We start from the raw sequence: 21,225 nt of genomic DNA on the forward strand, positions 1-21,225 counted from the left end.
TTCAATAAGTTTTGTTTTTTTTAATTTTTCAATTAAATTTTTGGGAATAAAGTTGTAATTTTTCATTTTTCAACGCTGTTTTTAGTATTAAAATTTTATATTTTAATCCGTTGCTGGGTTTTAAGATTTAGTTTTCAATCCGGATTTTGACATTAAAATTTTAATTTTTCAATTCGTTGCTATTTTTGATTAAAATTTCCATTTTTAATTTTTCAATACGGATTTTGGGATTAATATTCTCATTCCTAATTTTTAAATAAGGTTTTTAGGATTAAAATTTTAATTTTTATTGCGATGTTTGTATAAAATTTGGGTTTTATATTTCAATCCGGGGTTTAATATTAAACTTCTCATTTTTTAAAGAAAAAAATTATTTTAATTTTTCTATTCGATTTTTTGTGATTAAAATTCTCATTATTAATTTTTCATAATAAATATTTGGATTTAAATTTTTTTTTATTTTTCATTTCGATATTTGGGATAAACATTTTAATTTTTGTAAATTATTTTTAATTAATATTTACGTGCTAACAAAATAAAAAATTCATTTAAATATTAATGCAATTATCTGTTTAGTCATCACTTTATGTTTCCTTATTTAAAGGTACCAAAATCCAATCCGAAACACACGACTCCGTCGAGGATGCGCGCACCACATTGCAACTGTACAAACATTACCTGAAATTGATGGTGGAGCAGAAGTTCACCAACGCACTGAAAACGCTTTACGATCGTGGCAAGCAGTTGCAATGGAAAGTGCCTGAAAACGAATGAATATTGGCGCGCTACAACGCGTACGCGTGCGCGACAGACGACTGACGACCGATTGTATGGATGTGTGGATGGGCTGTTTTTAATGATAAGAATGATTTGTTAGAAATTTCATGAGTTGGTGTGTGACTGGACGTTTGTTTGTTGCGGCAGCAATGTGCATAACTTGATTTCATGCTCATAACTGTGAATGAAATGCACAAAAACATTACTGCACACACTCATACACACACACACACCCCGCAATTTATGTATGCGTACAAACATGAAAAATTAAAAAAAAAACTCATACTCATTAAGAATACTGCGGCAAAAGTACAAAAACGACACCGAACCGTGAGAAACAACAAAAATGCAAATGCAAAAAAAAGGAGAAATATTAAGAAAAAAACACTACTTTGTTATTCCATTTTTTAAACTAAACAAGCTGATCTTAAGAAATTAAAAGAAAAACGAGATAATAATACGAACGCGAACAAGTGTAACGTGTAGTAAAGAAGAAGATTTTTAAAGAATGTACACTATTTTGTCATACATACATACTTACATATGTTTGTTTTTAAACAATAATATATACACTATCATGAAACACTGTGAAAGAAATTGTTGAATATTAGAAAAAAAAAGAAAAAAACATTATTATTTACTACCCAGCAATTCGATGCAATTCGAGTACAGTCCGAAAATTTGGTGTAGACCATAGACGCATAACAATCACACTCTCTTGTCCATTTTGTAAACTCAACTACTACGTCTTCAATAAAAAAAAACTACACCCAATACAATCACATTACAACAATGATATCGACCACATGTGCAGACACACTTATTTTTTGAAATTTGCAACAATATTTATTTTTAGTATAAAAAGAGAGAAAATAACAAGATAACGAAAGGAAAAAAATCAAATTATATTTTTGAAAAGTTAAATAAAATCTTTTTATATATACATATATTGCAACAGCGGTGTTTTGAAATAAAGGGCACATAACGGTTTTAAGTGCAATTAAGCCAGTTCTCACGACCGTCGGGTCTTATCAAATTCGACTGAACTGAAGTACTGTCGACTAAGCTGCCGGACTACTACGAAATGCCTCTTAATGTCTCTTATCGAACATCTGCACAGTGAGGCCCGCATGCTCCCAGTTAAGGAGCATAATGAACTGTTCTCCAAGCAGAATCTGCTGGTGTGTTTTCGTAGAAATCATACTTGCAGTCATCTGCTTGGCGCGTAACGGCCTCTTGGGAACATCAAAAGGTTTTTCCTCAACTACCGCGACGACATAAGACAACACGCCGAACAGACTCCGGACGCAACTAACTTCAGATAAGCACTGACTGCCATTCACAGTGGAACCATAAAACCCTACACCGACTTCCTCTCAGTGAATGACGTACTTGGAGTCAAACCACCACCCATTGTAGACGAAGAGCTAGAGTTGGCCCAAGAATCGAGAGTGAATCGACTCCGATTTATCAAACTGTATTCTAGGCTTTGCATGGCCAGCTAACCCGGGGTCGAATCATAGGCAGAGAGGTGTTAGATGCCCTCTCCCTAAGGTCCGACCCCGACGACACGAAACGTTTCCTGCGTCTACTGTTGGATGGCCTCGATAACGACTTCTCTGAACCTTACCCCCCCTAACGGGGACTAGATAACAATTAAAACAAACTGAGCTGCTTCACTCCAAATTATTTCAGGGGGTACAACAACAACAACAACAGCGTAAACAAAGATTTTCAAATTATTGACTTTGGCGGCTTAACTTTAGAAAATTAAGAGGAAGTTTTATATCACGAATATGCAGGGAAGGAGAGGGGACTGGAGGCAATTCCTTTGCCCTCAACAATGCACTACAGTCATTCCTGAGCCCCAGTTTTCCCTGTTGCTATTGTAGCAGTCATCTAATCCCCGCTTGTCTGGCAAGGTTTGTGGAGTTTGTCGCCGAAATCATCTAACGATAGAGCCAGGAAACGTGCTTTTTCAATGGGGTTAGTCGGTTAGGATTCGCTAGGAATGGTAGTTAGAGACATAGTCAAGGAAAGATCTCATTATGTTCCCAGAAGGCGGATCAAACGGAGACATTAAGTGGCATCCTGTAATCGTCTAAATTTTCTTTATATACATTTTGTCATGTATTAAACTTCTATGTTGGCGTTTAACTACATCCAGGCGAACATATCGGCGCAGTATGATATATGACCGACCGGCTGATTGCCTTGTATGTTGCCATGAAAGCTTATTTGTCCCATCTCCAGGAGCTGCCAGCTAACGTTTTGAGAATATTGCTGCGGCTCCGTGCTTTGAAAATAATCGCGGTCGTATGAAGAGTGAAGAAGCACAGGCTGTCGAAAGTAACACCTAAACGCTTGGACAGCTGACTTGTTGACAGTTACAATTTTAACGCCATCGACTGTGATATTAAGATTCAGTCTGTACTCCTTGGATCAGTTTGTGAATATGGTCGCTGTGAATTTAGTAGAGGAGAGTGTCAAGTTCCTAGCAGAGAAGAAGTAAGAAAGTTTGAGAAAGTTGAGAGATAGCTGTTTATTTTCGAACACATTTCATGGATTATATTTGCGTTTGTTGATACTAGTCTAATAAACAATAACAACTTCACTTTTTGGTAGTCTGATTTATTAAAAAAAAAAAGAGGAAATAACTCCTTAACGTTTATGTTAAGATTTAAAACTTAAAACATTAAATTCAAATATTGTCATAGTCTTCGTCTAGTTCGAGCAGTGTATTCGAACTTTTGCACGTTGCAGCAAGTGTTTTTGTACCGGCTGCAGTCATCTTTGCCATTATCTCGCTTGAAGCTTTCAACATGCTTTTGCTACCACCACCCTGTAGGCTGTTGGCAGACGTCGATGCCAGTGACGATGACGACGGTGAGCAACAGGACGACGAGGGTGATGATGTTGATTCACCGGCTGCGGCGTTGGCCTCTATTTTGCAGTCAGATAATTGATTTGTGGGCGGAGTACTGGACGTAGGTGGCGATTTCACCACCGCACCAATGTTGCTGCACACACCACTGGCTGGTGGTGAGGCGGCCACAGCACTGGCCATTTCAACCGGTAGAGCGCCAATGCTTATGGTGGCAACAGCTGGTACCGGTGCTTTATTGCCGGCGTTAAGCAATTTACTGTCGCCGCCACCGCCGCTATTCGTCACAATGTTGGACAAATCAATGTTGATAATGGGTGCAGCGGCGCTAAAATTGAAGTTCGCATTGGTCACTGGTGCGCTCAACGGCAAATTGCTCATACTGGGTGTTGTGTGTAGCTGTTCGCTGGCACCCAAAGTGGCAGGCGTTAGCGGTAAATTGCTGTAATCGATCTTTACAACGGGCTTATTGCAAAGATCGTAGCTGAAAACGGGCGCGGGTATGGCAGTTTGTGAATGTGTTTGTTGTGTTATTGAATCAGGCTTTTGCCGCTTGGCTGGCGATGCACCGGTACAGTTGTCATTATTATTGTTGCACGGCACTGATAATGCCTGATGTCGCAGACGCTTTTGACCCGTTTGCTTTTGTGTAGCCGAATTGGATGTTACTTGCCACAAATGCTGGGCAGCATTGGCAGGTGACGATTCGGAACGCATTAACTTTATGGGCTGAACATAATTGCCATAAGCACCTCTTGCTGGCGTTGGCGTTGGCGTTGTGGTTGGTGTTGCTGTCGCAGGTAAGGCTGGTGGTGGCCTTGCTGCTGCTGCTGCAGCAACTTGTGCAACTGATGCCGTATGCACAATTACACTCCGTGTGTTATTGAGACGTTGACGTAAGCGTTGTCTTAAATCTGCTTCAATGGCCGCAGTGTCAATAGTGCTACCGTTATGCGGCGTTAATTGGTATTGTTGCTGCTGCTGCTGTTGTTTGTACTGGAAATGTGTTTGTCCGCCATTGACTTTCGGCTGTACAGGAGTCATACGGTATTGATTGCGTCCGCCTGATGTGGATGGCATGCTCAGATCGTATGGTGTATCGGAATCTGGGTAAACATCATCGGGTGAACTCTGTCCGTCCTCTTCGTTATAGTTGGCGGCCTCTTCTGCTACACTGATATCAGGCACATTCTTTACCAATTCACGCAAGAAGTCGAAACGCTGCTCGGACATGATGCATTGCTTCATGTGGGATGTTGAAAGTGTTTTTGCATTTCGCGAATTTGTTATTCTTAATGTTTTCGTCAAAAGCGATTCCACAAAGAGTTCCAATGTCCTAGGTATATATAAGGAAATTAAAATATACAATATACCAGTTAAGGAAATTCGGCCTCGCTTAGCTGTGATTAATGAAATTATAAGGATGGTTTGGATTGTGTTACATTACGTGAATATAGCGTGAAATATAAATTTCTTGGATCAACATTACTATGTATTTGGGTAATAATGCCTTGGATAATGACCGATGCCAAATTTCTTGTTGATATCTTATTAGAAATAAAAGTTTGTCATACGGCGATTTGAGTCTGATGCTAATAGTGGTCCGATATCAGCGGTTCCGTTAAATTAGCATGCTTCTTAAGAATACATATGACGTGTTTCAGGCCGTTCTCTCAAAAATGAGGGACTAGTTAGCGTATATACAGACAAAAGGCGAATCTGATCATTTATATACATGTATATTTTATAGGGTATTTGACAGTTTGCATCTGGGTTTTACAAGCTTTGTGGCAAACTGAATATACCGTGTTCAGGGTATGAAAATATGCCTGCCCGATATAACAAAATAGTAAATAAGAGCGTATATACATAATATCCACGCATATACATACGTATTAGCACTTAGCTACATGTTTATATGAGTAAATTCACATTGTATAATGATGTACATAGTACATAGGCAAAATTAGAAAAAAAAAAAACAATATAATTCCCAGTCACGTTCTGCGAAGTAAAATATTTTTTGTGTATATATGTAGTTATTACAAATGAAAGCGAAGTTTGTGTCATAAGCAATTCTAAGTAATATTATGAAAGTAGTGTTATCAAATTATGTAAATTTGAATAATTAATATTTATAATTCGCACTTGGTTGCTGACGTTTGGAGTTATATTGCTCTATCTATGAAATTATATTTTTTTTAGCATAAAAGGATGTAGAACTTTTGATTGAAAATCAAATACAAGCATAAGAAATGTACATATGTAATTTCTTAAATATTGAAATTCAAAATTTTTCACGAAGAGTATTATAGACATTTACATATTTTCTTTTTATGGAAAAATGATTTGCATTTTCAAAAGGATATAGATTATGACGGGAACAGCTTGCGCGACCTTTCCGATGTCTTCATCACTCTGCATTATTTTCTTGATGCGACCCTGCAAAACAAAAACAAATCTTATCAGATATTTCCGCTGTGCGAAATGAAAGCGTACGTGTGAGTGTGTTGGGTGTAACTTTTGTACGCGCAACTTTCGTACGAATAGACGCAAGGGGCGTATGAGAACCGACAACGACGCTTTAAACAGAAACTTTAGCAGAAACAATAGCATTTACTGTTTCATAGCTACCGCGTTTTCTTTTACAACACACTCGCACTTCCATTCACTTTGATGAAGTATAGCACTCACCGCCGGAAAACGCGCATTGTATTTCTTCTTCTTTGACGGCATGCTGCAGCAATGAATCCAATGGTTTTGTAAATTTTATTTGTAAAAACAAACACTTATGAGTTTACTTTTATTTTATGTATGCAATGTTGTCCAATTGGTGTCTGATTTGCTTTGCTTTATCTTTACTGCCGTTGCAGCCAGTTTTCGCCAATATCACAACTTTTGCGTTAACTACTTCCTCAATACTGTCGTTACCGATGACAACGTTGGCGTCGACAGCAGTTTTTTGGTTGTGTATTTTCTTTTTTTTTTTTTGGTTTTGTTGTTCTAATTCTAAATGGAGGGGGTTGATGTTTATACTGATCTACTGAGAAAATAGTTCACTTCCATCCAACAAATAAACAAACTATTTCCCCCACGACACTTAATCGAAATTGAAATGTACAAAATATGAAAAACTGTAACATAGAATATTGTTTTTCTCAGTAGTTAAAAATTCTAGACAAGAAAAATTGACATGGCTTAGATTTTCCTCTATTTGATATGACGACCGAAGCAGCTGTCAAATTTTTTAACAGAGTTGTATTGACGAACGTTTTAGTACACGAACATTATACATCGTTTATTACGTAAAAACGTTAACTAACTAACGATTATATTGATATTGTGTAATGATAGTAATAGCTTATAAATTCTTATTAGATTGAAGAAATCTTTACTATCATTTGGATTAAAACTATAAAGAAACATTAACCAGCAGAGTGGATGATGGCTTACTTACTTACGTAGAAGTCATAAGAGACTTCGCAGCATTTTCAATTTTGAATGTGTAAGGTTTTCAGTCTACATGTTTAAATATTTTTCAATTTTCTCATTAATGTAATTGTTTCTTTAAATATATCAGGTATGTAAAAAGTATGATTTGAAAAATATGGTATATGTATGTTAAGGAAGAAATATCCAATAAATATCTCTCAAATGTCACAATTTAGTTAAACAATTACGAGATTAAAATAATAAATGTCTGGCAGCTCTATCAGGGCGCACCGCAAAAAAGCCGACAGCAGAATAAAAATTGTAAATAAAAATTATAAATGAACATTGAATATTTGAATTATTTTCCTCTTTGATGTCTGGTAAGCGTAAAGATCCTTGTAAGGCAAACGCATGTAAAATACAGGCCTGCTTGAGCGGTGAGTATTTTTTGGAAATGTGTGCATTGGAGTACTAAAAAAAATTATATAATTTTCGTTTGCTTCCAAAGAAAATCATTATCAAGAGAGCAAATGCTTGGAGGTCCTGGAACAAATGCGTCTATGTTGCTTAAAGTGGCATAAGGAATCAAATTGTTGTTCAGGAATAATTTTAGAAAGAAGTTATCTCGTTGACAAGGACGAAGAAAAGCAGAAGTCATAAAGACATTAAAAAAAAAAAAAAAAACAAATTTACTGCAATAAAAGGTAAGGGTTAGGTGTTTAAGTTAACAATTTGGTTTATTAAAAGCAAATTGCAAATTATTAATGACAGTCGGACTATGGGAACGGGGTAGTACTCTTTTCAATTATTATCAACATTTTTTGGGCAACTGCAACAATTAGTTGAATACGGTTTTAGAACTTGTGTAGGTTGTAAATGCATGTTAATTAGGGAATGATGTTGATGCAAATTGAGGTGATAAAAATATTACGTAGGCTCGACTTTCAGAAATCAATTTTCATTAGTTTCTTAAATTCTTTATTTGAAATAGCGTGGGTATTGTTGATTACCGTTTAAAGCATATTCTGTTAAAATTACATGGATAAATATTAAATAGTTTACGCTAAGGAGAGTCTCTGAAAAAAGTTCAACTCGGTGTTGGTTCATCTGAAATCCATTCTCTGCTCAGATAACGCTGAGAGTTTAAATTTTTCACTTTTTGGGAAATCTTTGAAGGAAAAACCGTGATTTTTTGGATAAAATTGGTAAATTTGTTATTGTAAATGCAAAATATAACAAATTTGAAAAGAAAACGCTGGTCCTCCCAAAATACGCTCTAAAAACTGCTTTTGCTGATTTTCTGTACACTGGCGTTCAAATTTCTAATAAGCTTCCTTAGTGTTTCGCTTTTTTTCTAATTATTTTTTTTAAAAACAAAGCACCAAAATTCAAAACAAATTCTAATTATAATTTTGATTTGTAGGATTTCTATTTCAGTGAATAATGCAAAAACCTTCTATTCCGCCCTACAAATCGTCACCTGAAATACAAGAAAGAATACAACAGTTGCAACAACAAGCCCAACAAGGGAGTGGACAACGTCGCCGTACAGCAGTGCTGCCAAAACGCACTTGGATTCAACGTAATCCACGACTTTTTCAAATAACCTTTATCACCACCTCATTGTTGGTACTATTTTCAAAGCCTTTGTACGACGCCTTCATTGCCGATCCCGTACCGCCACCAAAAGGCGGAGCACCACCAGGTCATAGACGTTAAGTAAGCAACTAAAGTGCAATAAAACTCAAACGATATCAACGAGTAAAGTTAACAGTTAATGTAATAAATAAAGTAATGGAATCAGTGCGCAAAGCTAAGCAGAGACTACGCAATTATCCCGTGCTACTGGGCAAGTGCGCTGATAAGGCAGCTGTTTACGCGGCATGTGTGACACGAGATTTAAATGTGCAGCATCATATTTGCGATAAGGAATTCAAGCAGTTCAGTGAATGTTTACAGAAAGCAGCAAAAGAAATGAAAACTAAATTGTAAAACGTACTTGTAAATGCTGGATTGTTATAAATGGAAATTTTTCATACAAACTGTTGATGCTATTTATTACACTTTGACATATTGATTCCCACAAATATGTAATGCAAAAGTATAATAATACAAATACAAAGTCAAAATATTAAACAATCAATCAAAATCAACTGCATATGCTTGAACTAACCAAATAGTTTATAAGAGCATTACAGCTATTTGTACAAAACCCTAACTGTAATCAATAAATATGTATAACATGTCCATGTCTAACACTGCAGCGAAAAACACCCCACAACCAACTAAAACGCTTCTCTCACGTTGCGGCACACTGCTACTAGAGCTTAGCTTTCGCACACACTTGCTTGTATCTATAGCATTGCGTTTGCTACTTATCACCTACGGCCATTGGCATGACGCGCACTCAGAGGTGCCCTACACAGACATCGACTACAAAGTGGTCACTGATGGTGCGCGGCATGTGCTGCAAAATGCCAGCCCTTTTAATCGACACACCTACCGCTACAGTCCCATTTTGGCATATATGCAGCTGCCCAATGTGCTGCTACATCCAGCCGTCGGCAAAGTCATCTATGCTGCATTCGATATATTTGTGGCGATATTGATTTACTTGCTTGTGCGTCTGCAATTACAAGTGCAATGCCGCAAAGCGGTGCATGCATTGCTGAGTAAGTTTGGCAAAATCAGAACGGCGCAACAGTACAATGAAACCGATGCACGTAATCGACCGGAGAATATTGCACGTGCCAGCGCTTGCTTTTGGCTCTACAATCCACTAACGGCGATCATATCGACACGCGGCAATGGTGATAGCTTCTCCAGCTTCTTTGTTATCTTAACTGTATATTTGTTGGTAAAATCCGAAGATACGGAACGCGGTGCGAACTGGTTAATATTCGCCGCCGGCCTAACACATGGCTTCGCCATACATTTACGCCTCTATCCGTTGCTCTTCAGTCTCGCCTACTATCTCTGCTTGTCGACGAGCCTAACACGCAGCACACGCGATCTGCTGCGACAACTTTTATTTCCCTCATGCCGCCAAATGCTATTAGTTGTGGGTACGTGTATCGCGCTCTTCGCAGTTACCGGGTTCTTCTACACGCTGTACGGTTGGCAGTATATACACGAAGCGTATTTGTATCATTTTGTGCGACGCGATGTGCGACATAACTTTTCGCTCTACTTCCTATTGCAATACCTAAGTGGCAATGCGACAGAAACATCGCTGCTGGAGAAACTGCTCATATTGGCACCACAACTAGGCTTATTGCTCTATTTGAGCTTCAGTTTTGGACAGTTTCGTCAGACGCTCACATTCTGTGTGTTTGCGTTGGCCTTCGTTATGGTCACTTTCAATTCGGTGGTGACGTCGCAATACTTCGTTTGGTATTTGGCGCTGCTGCCGTTATGCCTCAATAATTTACAAGCGATTTCGCTGTCGCGTGCTTTCATCTATTTCGGTACATGGCTGTTGGGGCAAGCGTTGTGGTTGCTACCCGCCTATTTGTTGGAATTCAAGACCTGGAACACATTCTACTGGATTGGCGCGCAAGGTGCTTTATTCTTCTTAATCAACAGTTATCTGCTAATGCGTCTGATTGAACACTACAGCTTTACATCATTTAAGGTGAACTTTAAAAAACTCTTTTAAATTTACATATATACATATAGTACTAAACACACATACACATATGGACACTTGAATATTTGCACTTTGAAATATATGAAATATTAAAAAAGAATACAAGGAATGCTTACAAAAGTATTTTTTTTTTATAATAAAATTTCCAATTCAATTCTCTTGTAATATGCGTTAATCTAAACCTAATAATAATAATATTTATAAAATGCAATACAATAAAAATAAAAGCTTTAATGTGAATACAAATCGTAAATTATAGAGGAAATGTTTAATCTTTACTTACTGCTAGAAGGCCTCATCTTTACTATAAAGCCTTCTTTCGTAGCATACAGCGGCGATGATGTAATAACGCTCAAACGCCGGTCCATTAGTAAGGCTCTAGCCGTTTATGCATAAGCTTATCGCATCTTGAGCATGTGGTCTCTCATGCAATCGAAATGTTGCTTAATTATCTCTTTCATAGGGTTACGAGTGTTTGAAGCGTGTTAATATTCAGCGTGTTGGCCATCTATGCGCTTAGTTCTACTTACATATTTATATATACACATCCATATATACATATGTATTTAGTTTCCGCTGGATCTACATGTGAAAGCTTGACCTTTGTTCTATGTAGTACATCTGGACCGCATGCGTTTGTGTAATTATACAATATATTTAACAGTTTAGATGGAATATTAGGTTTAATTCTGGCGTATACACTATCTGTCAAAAATTTTGTAGTATTTAGCAGAAATGTACTCTCCAATGGAATGATTATAAACATTATATACATATAGTACATATGTATGTAGGTATATGAATAATTTATTCGGAAAATGTAGCGTTCCCTTGGACTGTATATTTTGCCGAATTTCGTGAAGATATTTTGTCAAATAAAAAAGTTTTCCATACAAGGACTTGATTTTGTTAGGTCAGTTTTTATGGCAGCTATAGTGGTCCGATCCAAACAATCTATCCGGAGGTTGTAGCTCAGTCTTGATTCGCATACAGCAAATTGATTACGATCGTTCATTAATTGTCTGTTGTAAAGTCCACTAATCAATCACCATGCATTACAATCGGTTTATGAGTGTGTCAATGCGTATCAAGCTATCATATTTATTATTATTTATTTATTATTTAATGCATTGTATGTACTCATAATTTGTATTGTACTGTATACTGCAACGATTTCATATTCACGTTGTTCATCATCTATAAATATTCACATAGAAAATAGATCACATTTTCAAAGTATGTACTATTATTGACATCTGATAAGCCCTTAAGTTTTTGAGCGCTAAAGAGAAGTTATACCCTTTATTATTAACTGCAGATAAATAATTGTTGTTATTATGAGAATATGGTGTGCGTATAACGCATTTTAAACTTGCTTCCCGGAAACAAAATTCGTCTTCGATTAATTCAAATTGAATGTATGTATGAATGAAAAGATTTTGAAATAACATCAGATATAGAATATAGGTTAGGTTAAAAGGTCGATCCGGTTACAAACGCCAATCTCTTAACTACTAATTTGATCATAAAGACCCTCATAAACGACAAATCGCTTCGAGGTTACCACAAATTTGTTGACGCGGCTAATAAACGTTTCGGGGTGTTGCTTTTGTTGTTGTTGTAGCGGCATGAAATATTCCTGAAGCAGTTTTGAGGAATGGTGTCGTGTTTGACAGTCTTCTGCCGGATAAGAATGCGGTTCCGTTCCGGCTTTTTAGAACCGACTTCGTAGGAAAGTTTCGGGTGTGTCTTTGGGGTCTGCCGAAAGTTTGACTGCCGAGTTGTACCAACCTCGGTCTCGCATAAGCTGGACAAGGAAGTAGAAAGTGAAACAACGAAATTTTAAATTTAAATTTAACGTAGAGGTATCAAATCCGCAGTCGCAGGCTTTAATTGACTGCACCTAGAATGCAATGCCAGTAATACTCAGAACAGAAATCTATAAATATTATTAATACTAAATAAATACTACGAGATTCCCTCGAATATTATCACTTCAAAATACAAAATCCAATAAAATAACACATTATATTATATATGTATATGTCATACATACATATTACATACGTATTACATACGTGCCGCGGCCCTCGGCCCGCATCCAAAACACCAATACTCGAACTCGTACTTTGATGCGTTTATAAGTAAGTGTGTGATAACGTCTTGCGACTTGCGGTATTGACTACGTCCACAGTTGTTATTTTGCTGTTTGTGTACACAATGAGATCAGCAGAATCGGGGCCTGTCCGGTGATAAGCGAACGAGGCAGATCAACGACAATAAGACAAGTACATACTGACATAATCGAAATTGTGTTTTGAGCACGAGATTTCTACCAACTGTGGCTGCGTAACGTGAGTGCGTGTATGCATTTAAAATTACATGCTTATAACGGGTGCTTTGACAGACATTTTTTATCCATGTTGTTGATCTCGCTATAAAGGTTGAAATAAACGGAGTATTTTTGCAGAATAGTCGATAAGTTATTCTTGCGACCGCATTTTTTAACCTACCGACTGAAATTGAAGCTCAAAGGCTCTTAATTCGAGACAAAGAAGAAATAGGATACAGAAGCAATGGTCAGTGGGACGAGCTGAGCGATTTAGCTATGTGAGTCCGTCCGTACTCACTTTTTGAGATTTAGATAGGAAAATTTGAGCACGACATTTTCTTTTCAAGAAACTGCTCATTTGTCGGAACTGCTGGCAACGTAGCACTATAACGTATAGTTATAATACAAATTAATTGATCGATATCGAGCTTTTGCATAAACACACTGCACAGATTATTTTCCAAGACAACGGTCCAATTTATGAACAAATTTTTTAGACCGTTGCACTATAACATATAACTGACTGATCGCAATCAAGATAAGGATATTTTTATACCCTCTTATGCTACATATGCATAAGAAATGCAGCTGTGCACTTTATTAGCAGCAGTTAACGTTTTTTCATCTGTTTAAATCACCTTTTATGTTGTATACACATATACATATGTACATATTTATAGACACGATCGATGTCTACGGACCATGAACTCCCCCAATATTTATATAAATAGTCAATTATAGATTACAATTTTGAATTGAAAATTCATCGAACTGCCACGAGCTGTAGTAGTACGACCGTTGTTCACGTGCGTCAACATTTGAATTGAGAGCGACTCAAACCGGTTTAATGGAAAAACATCACGTTTTTGATTATTCTTTTAAAAAGTAGCCACAGAGTGTCACTTCTTTAGCGTTATTTATTGGGTTTTTAGTTTGTGAATCATAAACGCCACTTAAATTCGCAAAAACCGAATTTGCAAATACTCAAAATGCAAATTTATGACGAAAAAAATAAGTGAAAGGAGAGTGAGAGTACGATAACAATAACGCCAACGAATTTCATGAACCAAAACGAAGGCGCTGGAACGCGTAGAATGTACGTACATACATACATACATAAGTAATGTACGTCGTGAGTTGAAGAGCATTTGGCGTCAATAAAACGCCGACAGCAAAACACGCTCAGCACGCAACAAAAACATTTGCAGTAGCTAACACAATGCCTAGTGACGCGTTAGTAACGTGCTATGTGCTTACTTTTATTTCTAGATGGTATAAAGTGAGTGCTCGTAGACTCTAGCGTGCTATTTCGCTATTGAAACTGAATGTTACGATGTGCCTTCTGTCGTTCGACGCTGCGGCAAAAGTAAACACGCACACGCCGACTATTCCCACTACCCATGAGAGCAGGTTTAGAGCATACCCACACTTAAGTAGTTAGTTTTGGAGCGAAGCAGTTTTGAAATTTCAATTACACCTGTGCGAGCAGCTGAAGTGAACGTGTGTGCTGGACGCAAATAAGCTAATTTACCACATGCAACTATTTATACACGAATACACATAATAAAAGTGTTTTTTTTTTTAAATTGCTGTGTAAAGTATTCACTAAAAATGTAAACGAGTAAAAGCAACACGAATCGTAAGAAATAATATAAGTTAACAAGTGAAGCGGCATACATTTGTACTTATTTACAAATATGTACAAATACATACATATATAAGAGATTTCAGCAGTTGTTTGCCAATTTCAGTGCATATTTTGTTAGTGTGTTCGCATAATCAGTGCTTTAACGACCAGCTGCTTCAACGCTGCACTGCATGCCCAGGTCCGCTGTTGCTTTTATTACAGTGGAGTACCTTTCATGTGTTGTGTTGCTGCCGTTTCACCCGGTAAAGTTCGTTGGTGACTATAAATACTTTAAATGTGCAATAAAACTTAAAAAGTTTCTAAACAATTTTACACACAACTGTTTTCTTTTGTAAATGTCATGGAGTGTTTTAATAGAACTTTGTAAAAGTCATCAAAAAGTATTGACGTAAAATATTTCTTCGTATGCTACGCGAAAGCGAAAGCAAATAAATCGCTGAGGAAGCGGAAAGGGGAAACATACAAAACAGCAATTTTATGCAAAAACAAAAGACCAAAATTACAAAACAGACGTAGCAAAAATTTATATAACAACGTGTCGTACCAACAGACGAGTAAAAAAATTTCGTAAAATAGTAAATATGAATCGAATTTACCAGTTCTTCCGTCACAATCACGTCCTGGCCATATGCGAGGATGCCATTGATAATAAATCGTTTACGTTGAATTTGTCACGTTTCGAGATGCCTGATGTGCCTGATTTGGTGGAAAAGTGTCCAATACTGCTGAAACTCTTCCTGAATCACAACCATTTGACCAAGGTGCGTATAACGAATATTACACAAAAATGTTTTAATGTCGTGTTTAATAGCTTAATATGCAATTGCAGCGTATTTACATACGTGCATACATAACGGTAGTTATTTGATTGATCTACGTAGGTACGCTGTGGGATATTTTTTACATTGAGTGGTTGCTACGTTGTGCGTGGAAAGTTTTTGTTTTGTCTGGATAAAGCAGGAGTGTAAACAAAACAAAATTTTCATGGCTTCGTATGATAACGAGTATAAATGTGTACATATAAGCGACTGTCACTGTTCTTAAGAATATTGCTTAGGCTCTTTGGTATTTTTACGTATTTTCTGCATTTGTACTAAAAATAGAAGAATATTGCTTAGGCTCTTTGGTATTTTTACGTATTTTCTGTATTTTTACTAAAAATGTCCGTGTTAAAAACTCAAAATAGGTGCAAAGTAGAAATCATACTACTTTTGCGGCTACAAATATTTTGAAGAGGGTGAGTCTTATATTGACTATCATTTTGTTGAGAAGGTCACGGTCAATGGTTTATGGGAAAGATTGGAATTGAAACGGAAAGGCGATGATTTGAAATGATACTTAGTTTGCCAATACCGTAGAATGAACATTAGCTCAGCTTAGAAGAACTTAGTTTAAAATAAAGGCAACACAGGTATATCTAGTTCGATAAGCTATAATTTTATTAATAACAAAATGTAATGTGATGAGAAATAATATAAATAGAACAGCATGTGGAATGTAAAACCAAACTGTGCCTAATTAAAGCACAAATATTTAAATTTTATAAAGCATTTTCAAATCTACGGCATCCAGTAATTAAATAAAAATTAAATAAAATATTTCATCTGACCCAGAGTTCGATTTTACGATTTTCTACTATCGCTTATATTGTTTGCAACAATTATTTCCATCTATTTTTATAAATGCATAAACAAATATTAGGTTTATTTTTTATTTATTTGTTATCAGCGATATGAGTAGATGATAAGAAATGTACGTAGTACCTTTACATTATTTATTGTTTACTGCAGTAGCTGAGCTTAATGTTGAAGGATCAAAATTTTATATTAACTATATAAACACCTGTTTTTTACGAAATTTTTTGATAAAAGTCATCAAAATCTGATTCTATGTAAATTTTCTGCCATTACAGTTGCCACCCATTATTGCCAATTTGTCACGCCTGCAGGTGTTAACACTGGACTACAATCGTTTGGATGCCTTCCCAATCGTCATTTGTCAACTGACTAATCTGCGTATACTTAATCTTAGTTGTAATGAAATCGATAAACTGCCACCGGAAATCGGTCATCTAACGCAATTAGAAACATTTTGGTGCAATAATACGGGTTTATTAGAAGTTCCCGAAGAGATCGGCAACTGCCAACGGCTCGAGACGTTGGGCGCACGTGGCAATAAATTGACAAGTTTACCAAACAGTATGGGCTTGCTGACGAATTTACGTTGGCTCACATTCGAATCGAATGAATTGACTGAAGTACCCGCCACACTCGGTGCACTCACCAAGCTGGTGCATCTGAATTTCAAGAGTAATCTACTCACTCAAGTACCCGCTTGCCTGCGTCAAATGCGTAAATTGCAATTTGTTTTTCTTAATAACAATCGCATAACGACAATGCCTGCACAGGAAGATCTCTTTAGCACACGATTTGTGCGTGTGCTGAATCTGTGTGAGAACCCATTATGCAACGAGGAGGAAACGCGCCAATTGCTTAGAGTGAGTGTGACACACAGGAAATATGCAAGAAATAAATATATAATTTTATTTATAATATTAAATATTCTTTACAGGAGCATATGCACATTCAATGTGAAGAGCGCTTCGATGTGGGTGGACAACAGCGTCCTGCAACGCGCAATAATGAGCAAAGTGAGGATGAAGACGAAGACGAGGGTGATGTAAATTCTGATTGGGAGAATAGCATAGCAACTAGTGACTTGGATACAACAGATGAGAGTGGTCCCGAAAATGACTTAGAGGATATTTCCATGCTTATACCAGAACTCTCGCGCTATATAACGAATTTTACATGAACGAAGCGCATTATGGACTTGAGCGTATTTTTGTTAGCTGTGCTCTCAAACATACATATATACAGACATATCTAAAAATATATTTATGTGACTTAATATTGGTATTGAAAATATGTGATAACTTCTAAACCTTTAAACTTATACAAAACAAGAACAGAAAAAAAAACGTTTTAATTTTATTTTAAAACAAAATGGTTTTTTATTGAACTATAAGTAGAGTGGGATTACTCATATGAAATGCAATCACATACATTTACATTCAAAGATTTTATTTTTTCACAGCAACATGTTGCAATGGTGTGCTACCAAGTGTCGCACCAACGACAGCCATACTGAGAAAAGTGTCAACAAAAGGAAGTTAGAAACAGCGCAGAACTGGCGTTTAAAAGTCAGCGAACTTAAAACTACTTTAGTAAAAATTATTGGTTTATTTATATTTAAATTGGTTTTGCGGCCTGAGTTGTTGTTGGCTTTTTAAGTAGCTTAGCCAGACATCTTTTTCATTAGCTCCTCATCTTGTATAGACATAGCCGTTAGTTTTTTGCCAATTTTTTCATGTATATCCAAATATTTGGCCACACAGCGGTCAATGCAGACCATTTCACCCTTACCTGTGAACAAGAAAGAATATATATACATATTTATAATTTTACTTTTGTTATAGCTTTCTTTCTACAAAATAGAGAAATTTGTACTATAAACTGTTAAAACTAACATACACTACAAAGTTCCAATGATAGTCGGTTTTACTTTATTAAAAGAACAATCATAAGATTAAATTGAATGTTGAAATAGTCTGGGTGGTGTAGATGAGTAGGCATCATTGGGCATGCAAAGACTTTAACCACGTCACGTGTACTCATTGCAGTCATAAAGCCATTACATACATAAATTAACCCGACTGTCGTGGGAACGGTTAAAAATTTAGTCAATACTCTGATTGGGTTGCGTTGTAGCACGCTTAAGAGATTTGTAGCTAGTGTCGGCTTTTAAATGCATCACACACACATTTTTATCACAGCCGTCACCAAAACACCTGAAAGTCACATAATTATGAGACGCATATTTACTCACCTAATTCAGCTTCGCCATAACGTGGTGGTATGCATTTCTTATGGCAGGCGTTTGTCATACGATTATATAAGTCGGACATCATTTCAATCTCCATTTCTTGCATTAACTGCAATTTAGCCTGGTCGGCTTGACTTATTTGTGGCATGGCCATTTTGCGTATCTAATTTTGTTTTGTTTTAATAAAAAGGTTTGTTGCTAACTATACACTATGCGCGTTAATTCCAAAGAGCTGATTATTGCCGGGGAACAAAACTATAGTAAACAATGGCTGCTGATTAATTTAACCGCTGAAGCTTCTTTCACCGACAGGTTCGTATTCACCAGTATTCGACTTTCGCATGCGTTCACGTATTTGCATGTCCTGATAACGACGGTGATCTACAGAATTTTTCGACAAAATAAACCCAGACACCCCAGCGACTGTAATGACTGACCTGGTATTTTTGTAAAAAGAAATATAATTATTTTTTAAATATCCGTTCTTAATATAATAATAATTGTATACTTTACGTACCAACAAATAGCAATTTTTCCAAATGAACCCAAAGACATGACCCTCATGAAATTTTAGTGAAGCAACGATGTAATCTCAGCTGGTTTTGACATAACCTCAATGTTTTTGTCGTTGACAGCTGCTAAGCCGCAAATGTGTTGCCACATTTATTACGGTAGACAGACGATTTCAACATTGTGTATACCCCTCACGAGCATATAAGGGATGTTACATTCGGTTGGACCTTCAAGTTTTTGTAAACAAAGTTACAGCATTTACCCTTGATTATATGTATTGTATAATTAAAATGCATATGAGGTTTTTCGTGTTTAACATCTTTTAATATATAAAATTTGACAACAAAATAAATTAACAAAGTTTAAAAAATATATATGTACATATGTATAAATAAATATTTATCAAAATGCTTATACGTACAAAATGGAATGATAAGCTAACAGGAAATAAATATGCACGTTAACTAAAGCTACATACATTAAAATTTACTCAGGATTTTCACTTAAAACTTAAATAACCGAAATTTCGTATAAATTTTGCAATCAACATTAAAACTTGCTAATGATTTTCACTTAATAAAGCTTAATAACCTAAAGTCCTTCAATAAATATAATATAATTTGAAATTTTGAATTGACAACACTCGTAATACAGTTATGTAACGTTTTCCGAGTTTTGTAAATAAACAAATGTTATAGCGAGTGATTTGGCGATTTTAAATTAATCTAGGTTGTAATAAGTATTTTTATAAATTCCTCTTGCTCATTAGCTAAGATTAGGTGCTGGTAGTGTTGAATCAAATTCCAAGATGTGGCATATAAAATAATTGAAGTCAATATGTTTCTTATATTAAACGCTGTCTATGAGCAAAATCGCATTCGTAGCTGCTGAAGTTTTAAAAGTCTATTGGTCGTTTGGCTAGGACATACTAACTAGCAACAATTGAATTTTAAATTAAACTAGTATAATATATATCAAGTGCGTAAATGATTTTTAGTATTAACTCGGTGGTATAGAGAAGGAATGTTGACCCCTACCATGATTTGGTTTCGAGCCGAACCAACTCATTTTCCAATTGAGCGTGTCCTGCAGCAGTTTCTCCTCATCTTTGGTGAGTTGCAACAAAGTTGCAACAGCGCGTATTAAATGCCGTGCTTCTACCTGTTAATAAATTAATTTATTTTAAAAAATATACAAAAAAAAGTCTTACTGACCTCGCGACTGGTAAGAAACTTCACAATTACATGCTTTAAATATTTAAAATTGACCTCGTCCATAACTATACTACTGCTTGTGGTTGCGCTCACACCACCGCAATGCTCACAAGCTAACGTATCATTCGCAACCGCCGCGCTGGTGGCAACCACAATTGCATTGGTTGGCGGTTTCGCAGCAATGCAATTGCCGTTACGCTCCTTTTCAGCTTCGAAGGATTTGGCGCTGTGAAACTCCTTTTGCAGTGTCTTCTTCAGATCGGCCAAGCGTTGATTTAGAACTTTTATTGTCTGTGGAGCGCAAGTAAAACATAAAAATGTGTAAAAAAAAAAGTGAATATGAAAGTATCATTTAAAAAATTACCTTATTTTTCTCGCTTATTTCGCGTTGCATTTCATCGATCTCCTTCAGCTTCTCTTCATTCTTATACATCACAGTCTTTATTTCTTCCATTTCGATTTTACACTGTTTCAACTCTTGTGTTTTGACCTTCATTTCACTGGTTAGTTGCTCGTTCTTTTCGTGCAGTTCGTTGGCTTCGTCACGCTCCATGCGCAACTCTTTACGCAATATCTCCTCGCTCTGTGATATTTCGGCATTACGCAACAATGCTGTAAGTTTTTCTTCCTTTTCGGTTTCAAGTAAATTTTGCGCTTCATTCAGCTGCTCTTGCAATTGTGTACTTTGCTGGCGGAGCGATTGTGCTACATGTTCGGCATTGGTGGCATATTCACTAAAACGTTCATCTGCCGTGCTGATGCGCAACTTTAGATCTTTCGTTTCATTTTCTAGTGTTTCCTAAATGTTTAGGTAAAGAAATATTTTAGTAGAATACTTTTAAAATCTTTTTATGCAATATATACTTTTTTTGTAATAAGAAAATTGAAAAC

The 21,225-nt window shown here is 36.3% G+C and overlaps 10 protein-coding genes across 11 annotated transcripts in view; 6 read left to right on the top strand and 4 right to left on the bottom strand.

Annotated features, from left to right (window-relative positions):
- The window catches only part of LOC108974047 (PAB-dependent poly(A)-specific ribonuclease subunit PAN2), a gene marked incomplete in the record, with an annotated part of 11,602 nt that extends 9,952 nt beyond the window's left edge, over positions 1-1,650 (top strand). Inside the window, 1 exon segment of the mRNA XM_018941647.1 lies at positions 605-1,650.
- Positions 1,651-3,294: 1,644 nt separating this feature from the next.
- On the bottom strand, positions 3,295-6,883 carry LOC108973918 (mucin-17). The gene is made up of 3 exons (XM_018941440.1): positions 6,356-6,883; positions 6,031-6,103; positions 3,295-5,001 (listed from the first exon to the last, which is right to left on the bottom strand). The coding sequence occupies exons 1-3, from the start codon at positions 6,395-6,397 to the stop codon at positions 3,479-3,481; spliced, it is 1,638 nt and encodes a 545-aa protein (XP_018796985.1). The 5' UTR covers positions 6,398-6,883; the 3' UTR covers positions 3,295-3,478.
- A 486-nt stretch (positions 6,884-7,369) lies between these two features.
- On the top strand, positions 7,370-8,584 carry LOC108974331 (cx9C motif-containing protein 4). Its single transcript, XM_018942081.1, has 3 exons — positions 7,370-7,530; positions 7,602-7,797; positions 8,517-8,584. The coding sequence occupies exons 1-2, from the start codon at positions 7,467-7,469 to the stop codon at positions 7,751-7,753; spliced, it is 216 nt and encodes a 71-aa protein (XP_018797626.1). The 5' UTR covers positions 7,370-7,466; the 3' UTR covers positions 7,754-7,797; positions 8,517-8,584.
- Positions 8,517-8,847, top strand: LOC108974323. Its single transcript, XM_018942070.1, has one exon. The coding sequence runs from the start codon at positions 8,537-8,539 to the stop codon at positions 8,810-8,812; it is 276 nt and encodes a 91-aa protein (XP_018797615.1). The 5' UTR covers positions 8,517-8,536; the 3' UTR covers positions 8,813-8,847.
- A 22-nt stretch (positions 8,848-8,869) lies between these two features.
- LOC108974340 lies at positions 8,870-9,135 on the top strand. Its single transcript, XM_018942094.1, has one exon. It carries the CDS (start codon positions 8,888-8,890, stop codon positions 9,083-9,085), a length of 198 nt encoding a protein of 65 aa, XP_018797639.1. The 5' UTR covers positions 8,870-8,887; the 3' UTR covers positions 9,086-9,135.
- Positions 9,136-9,220: 85 nt separating this feature from the next.
- On the top strand, positions 9,221-10,804 carry LOC108974315 (GPI mannosyltransferase 1). The gene has a single exon (XM_018942057.1). It carries the CDS (start codon positions 9,327-9,329, stop codon positions 10,749-10,751), a length of 1,425 nt encoding a protein of 474 aa, XP_018797602.1. The 5' UTR covers positions 9,221-9,326; the 3' UTR covers positions 10,752-10,804.
- A 3,527-nt stretch (positions 10,805-14,331) lies between these two features.
- On the top strand, positions 14,332-17,687 carry LOC108974274 (leucine-rich repeat-containing protein 57). Its single transcript, XM_018941985.1, has 3 exons — positions 14,332-15,483; positions 16,635-17,219; positions 17,294-17,687. The coding sequence occupies exons 1-3, from the start codon at positions 15,304-15,306 to the stop codon at positions 17,534-17,536; spliced, it is 1,008 nt and encodes a 335-aa protein (XP_018797530.1). The 5' UTR covers positions 14,332-15,303; the 3' UTR covers positions 17,537-17,687.
- Positions 17,688-17,704: 17 nt separating this feature from the next.
- LOC108974281 (mitochondrial import inner membrane translocase subunit Tim10) lies at positions 17,705-18,761 on the bottom strand. The gene is made up of 2 exons (XM_018941998.1): positions 18,611-18,761; positions 17,705-18,147 (listed from the first exon to the last, which is right to left on the bottom strand). The coding sequence occupies exons 1-2, from the start codon at positions 18,759-18,761 to the stop codon at positions 18,020-18,022; spliced, it is 279 nt and encodes a 92-aa protein (XP_018797543.1). The 3' UTR covers positions 17,705-18,019.
- On the bottom strand, positions 18,757-19,224 carry LOC108974285. The gene is made up of 2 exons (XM_018942011.1): positions 19,125-19,224; positions 18,757-19,044 (listed from the first exon to the last, which is right to left on the bottom strand). Exons 1-2 carry the CDS (start codon positions 19,169-19,171, stop codon positions 18,891-18,893), a joined length of 201 nt encoding a protein of 66 aa, XP_018797556.1. The 5' UTR covers positions 19,172-19,224; the 3' UTR covers positions 18,757-18,890.
- A 327-nt stretch (positions 19,225-19,551) lies between these two features.
- LOC108973879 (golgin subfamily A member 1) overlaps positions 19,552-21,225 on the bottom strand; it is a 4,438-nt gene continuing 2,764 nt past the window's right edge. The window contains exons 4-6 of one of the 2 annotated variants that reach the window (XM_018941396.1): positions 20,699-21,133; positions 20,335-20,625; positions 19,552-20,281 (exon numbers count right to left, since the gene is read on the bottom strand). In XM_018941396.1, coding sequence (XP_018796941.1) covers positions 20,120-20,281; positions 20,335-20,625; positions 20,699-21,133 — 888 coding nt within the window. In that variant the 3' untranslated portion in view covers positions 19,552-20,119. The remainder of the gene's footprint in view (positions 20,282-20,334; positions 20,626-20,698; positions 21,134-21,225) is intronic. The other variant, XM_018941387.1, reaches the window with a different exon arrangement.

This window comes from Bactrocera latifrons, unplaced genomic scaffold, assembly GCF_001853355.1.
Source record: "Bactrocera latifrons isolate USDA-ARS-PBARC rearing strain unplaced genomic scaffold, ASM185335v1 scaffold_111, whole genome shotgun sequence".
NCBI lineage: Eukaryota > Metazoa > Arthropoda > Insecta > Diptera > Tephritidae > Bactrocera > Bactrocera latifrons.

Bases quoted from the DNA above. Each gene is read 5' to 3' on its own strand.
- LOC108973918 (XM_018941440.1), bottom strand. From the start codon at position 6,397: ATGCCGTCAAAGAAGAAGAAATACAATGCGCGTTTTCCGGCG. The intron at 6,104-6,355 runs GTGAGTGCTATA...TTTGTTTTGCAG, and splicing joins ACAATGCGCGTTTTCCGGCG to GGTCGCATCAAGAAAATAAT. The intron at 5,002-6,030 runs ATATCCTTTTGA...CCTTATATATAC, and splicing joins AGCTGTTCCCGTCATAATCT to CTAGGACATTGGAACTCTTT.
- LOC108974331 (XM_018942081.1), top strand. From the start codon at position 7,467: ATGTCTGGTAAGCGTAAAGATCCTTGTAAGGCAAACGCATGTAAAATA. The intron at 7,531-7,601 runs GTGAGTATTTTT...TTGCTTCCAAAG, and splicing joins AATACAGGCCTGCTTGAGCG to AAAATCATTATCAAGAGAGC.
- LOC108974323 (XM_018942070.1), top strand. From the start codon at position 8,537: ATGCAAAAACCTTCTATTCCGCCCTACAAATCGTCACCTGAAATACAA.
- LOC108974340 (XM_018942094.1), top strand. From the start codon at position 8,888: ATGGAATCAGTGCGCAAAGCTAAGCAGAGACTACGCAATTATCCCGTG.
- LOC108974315 (XM_018942057.1), top strand. From the start codon at position 9,327: ATGTATAACATGTCCATGTCTAACACTGCAGCGAAAAACACCCCACAA.
- LOC108974274 (XM_018941985.1), top strand. From the start codon at position 15,304: ATGAATCGAATTTACCAGTTCTTCCGTCACAATCACGTCCTGGCCATA. The intron at 15,484-16,634 runs GTGCGTATAACG...CTGCCATTACAG, and splicing joins ATCACAACCATTTGACCAAG to TTGCCACCCATTATTGCCAA. The intron at 17,220-17,293 runs GTGAGTGTGACA...TATTCTTTACAG, and splicing joins AAACGCGCCAATTGCTTAGA to GAGCATATGCACATTCAATG.
- LOC108974281 (XM_018941998.1), bottom strand. From the start codon at position 18,761: ATGGCCATGCCACAAATAAGTCAAGCCGACCAGGCTAAATTGCAGTTA. The intron at 18,148-18,610 runs GTGAGTAAATAT...TCTTGTTCACAG, and splicing joins TTATGGCGAAGCTGAATTAG to GTAAGGGTGAAATGGTCTGC.
- LOC108974285 (XM_018942011.1), bottom strand. From the start codon at position 19,171: ATGAGGGTCATGTCTTTGGGTTCATTTGGAAAAATTGCTATTTGTTG. The intron at 19,045-19,124 runs GTACGTAAAGTA...CAAAAATACCAG, and splicing joins GGAAAAATTGCTATTTGTTG to GTCAGTCATTACAGTCGCTG.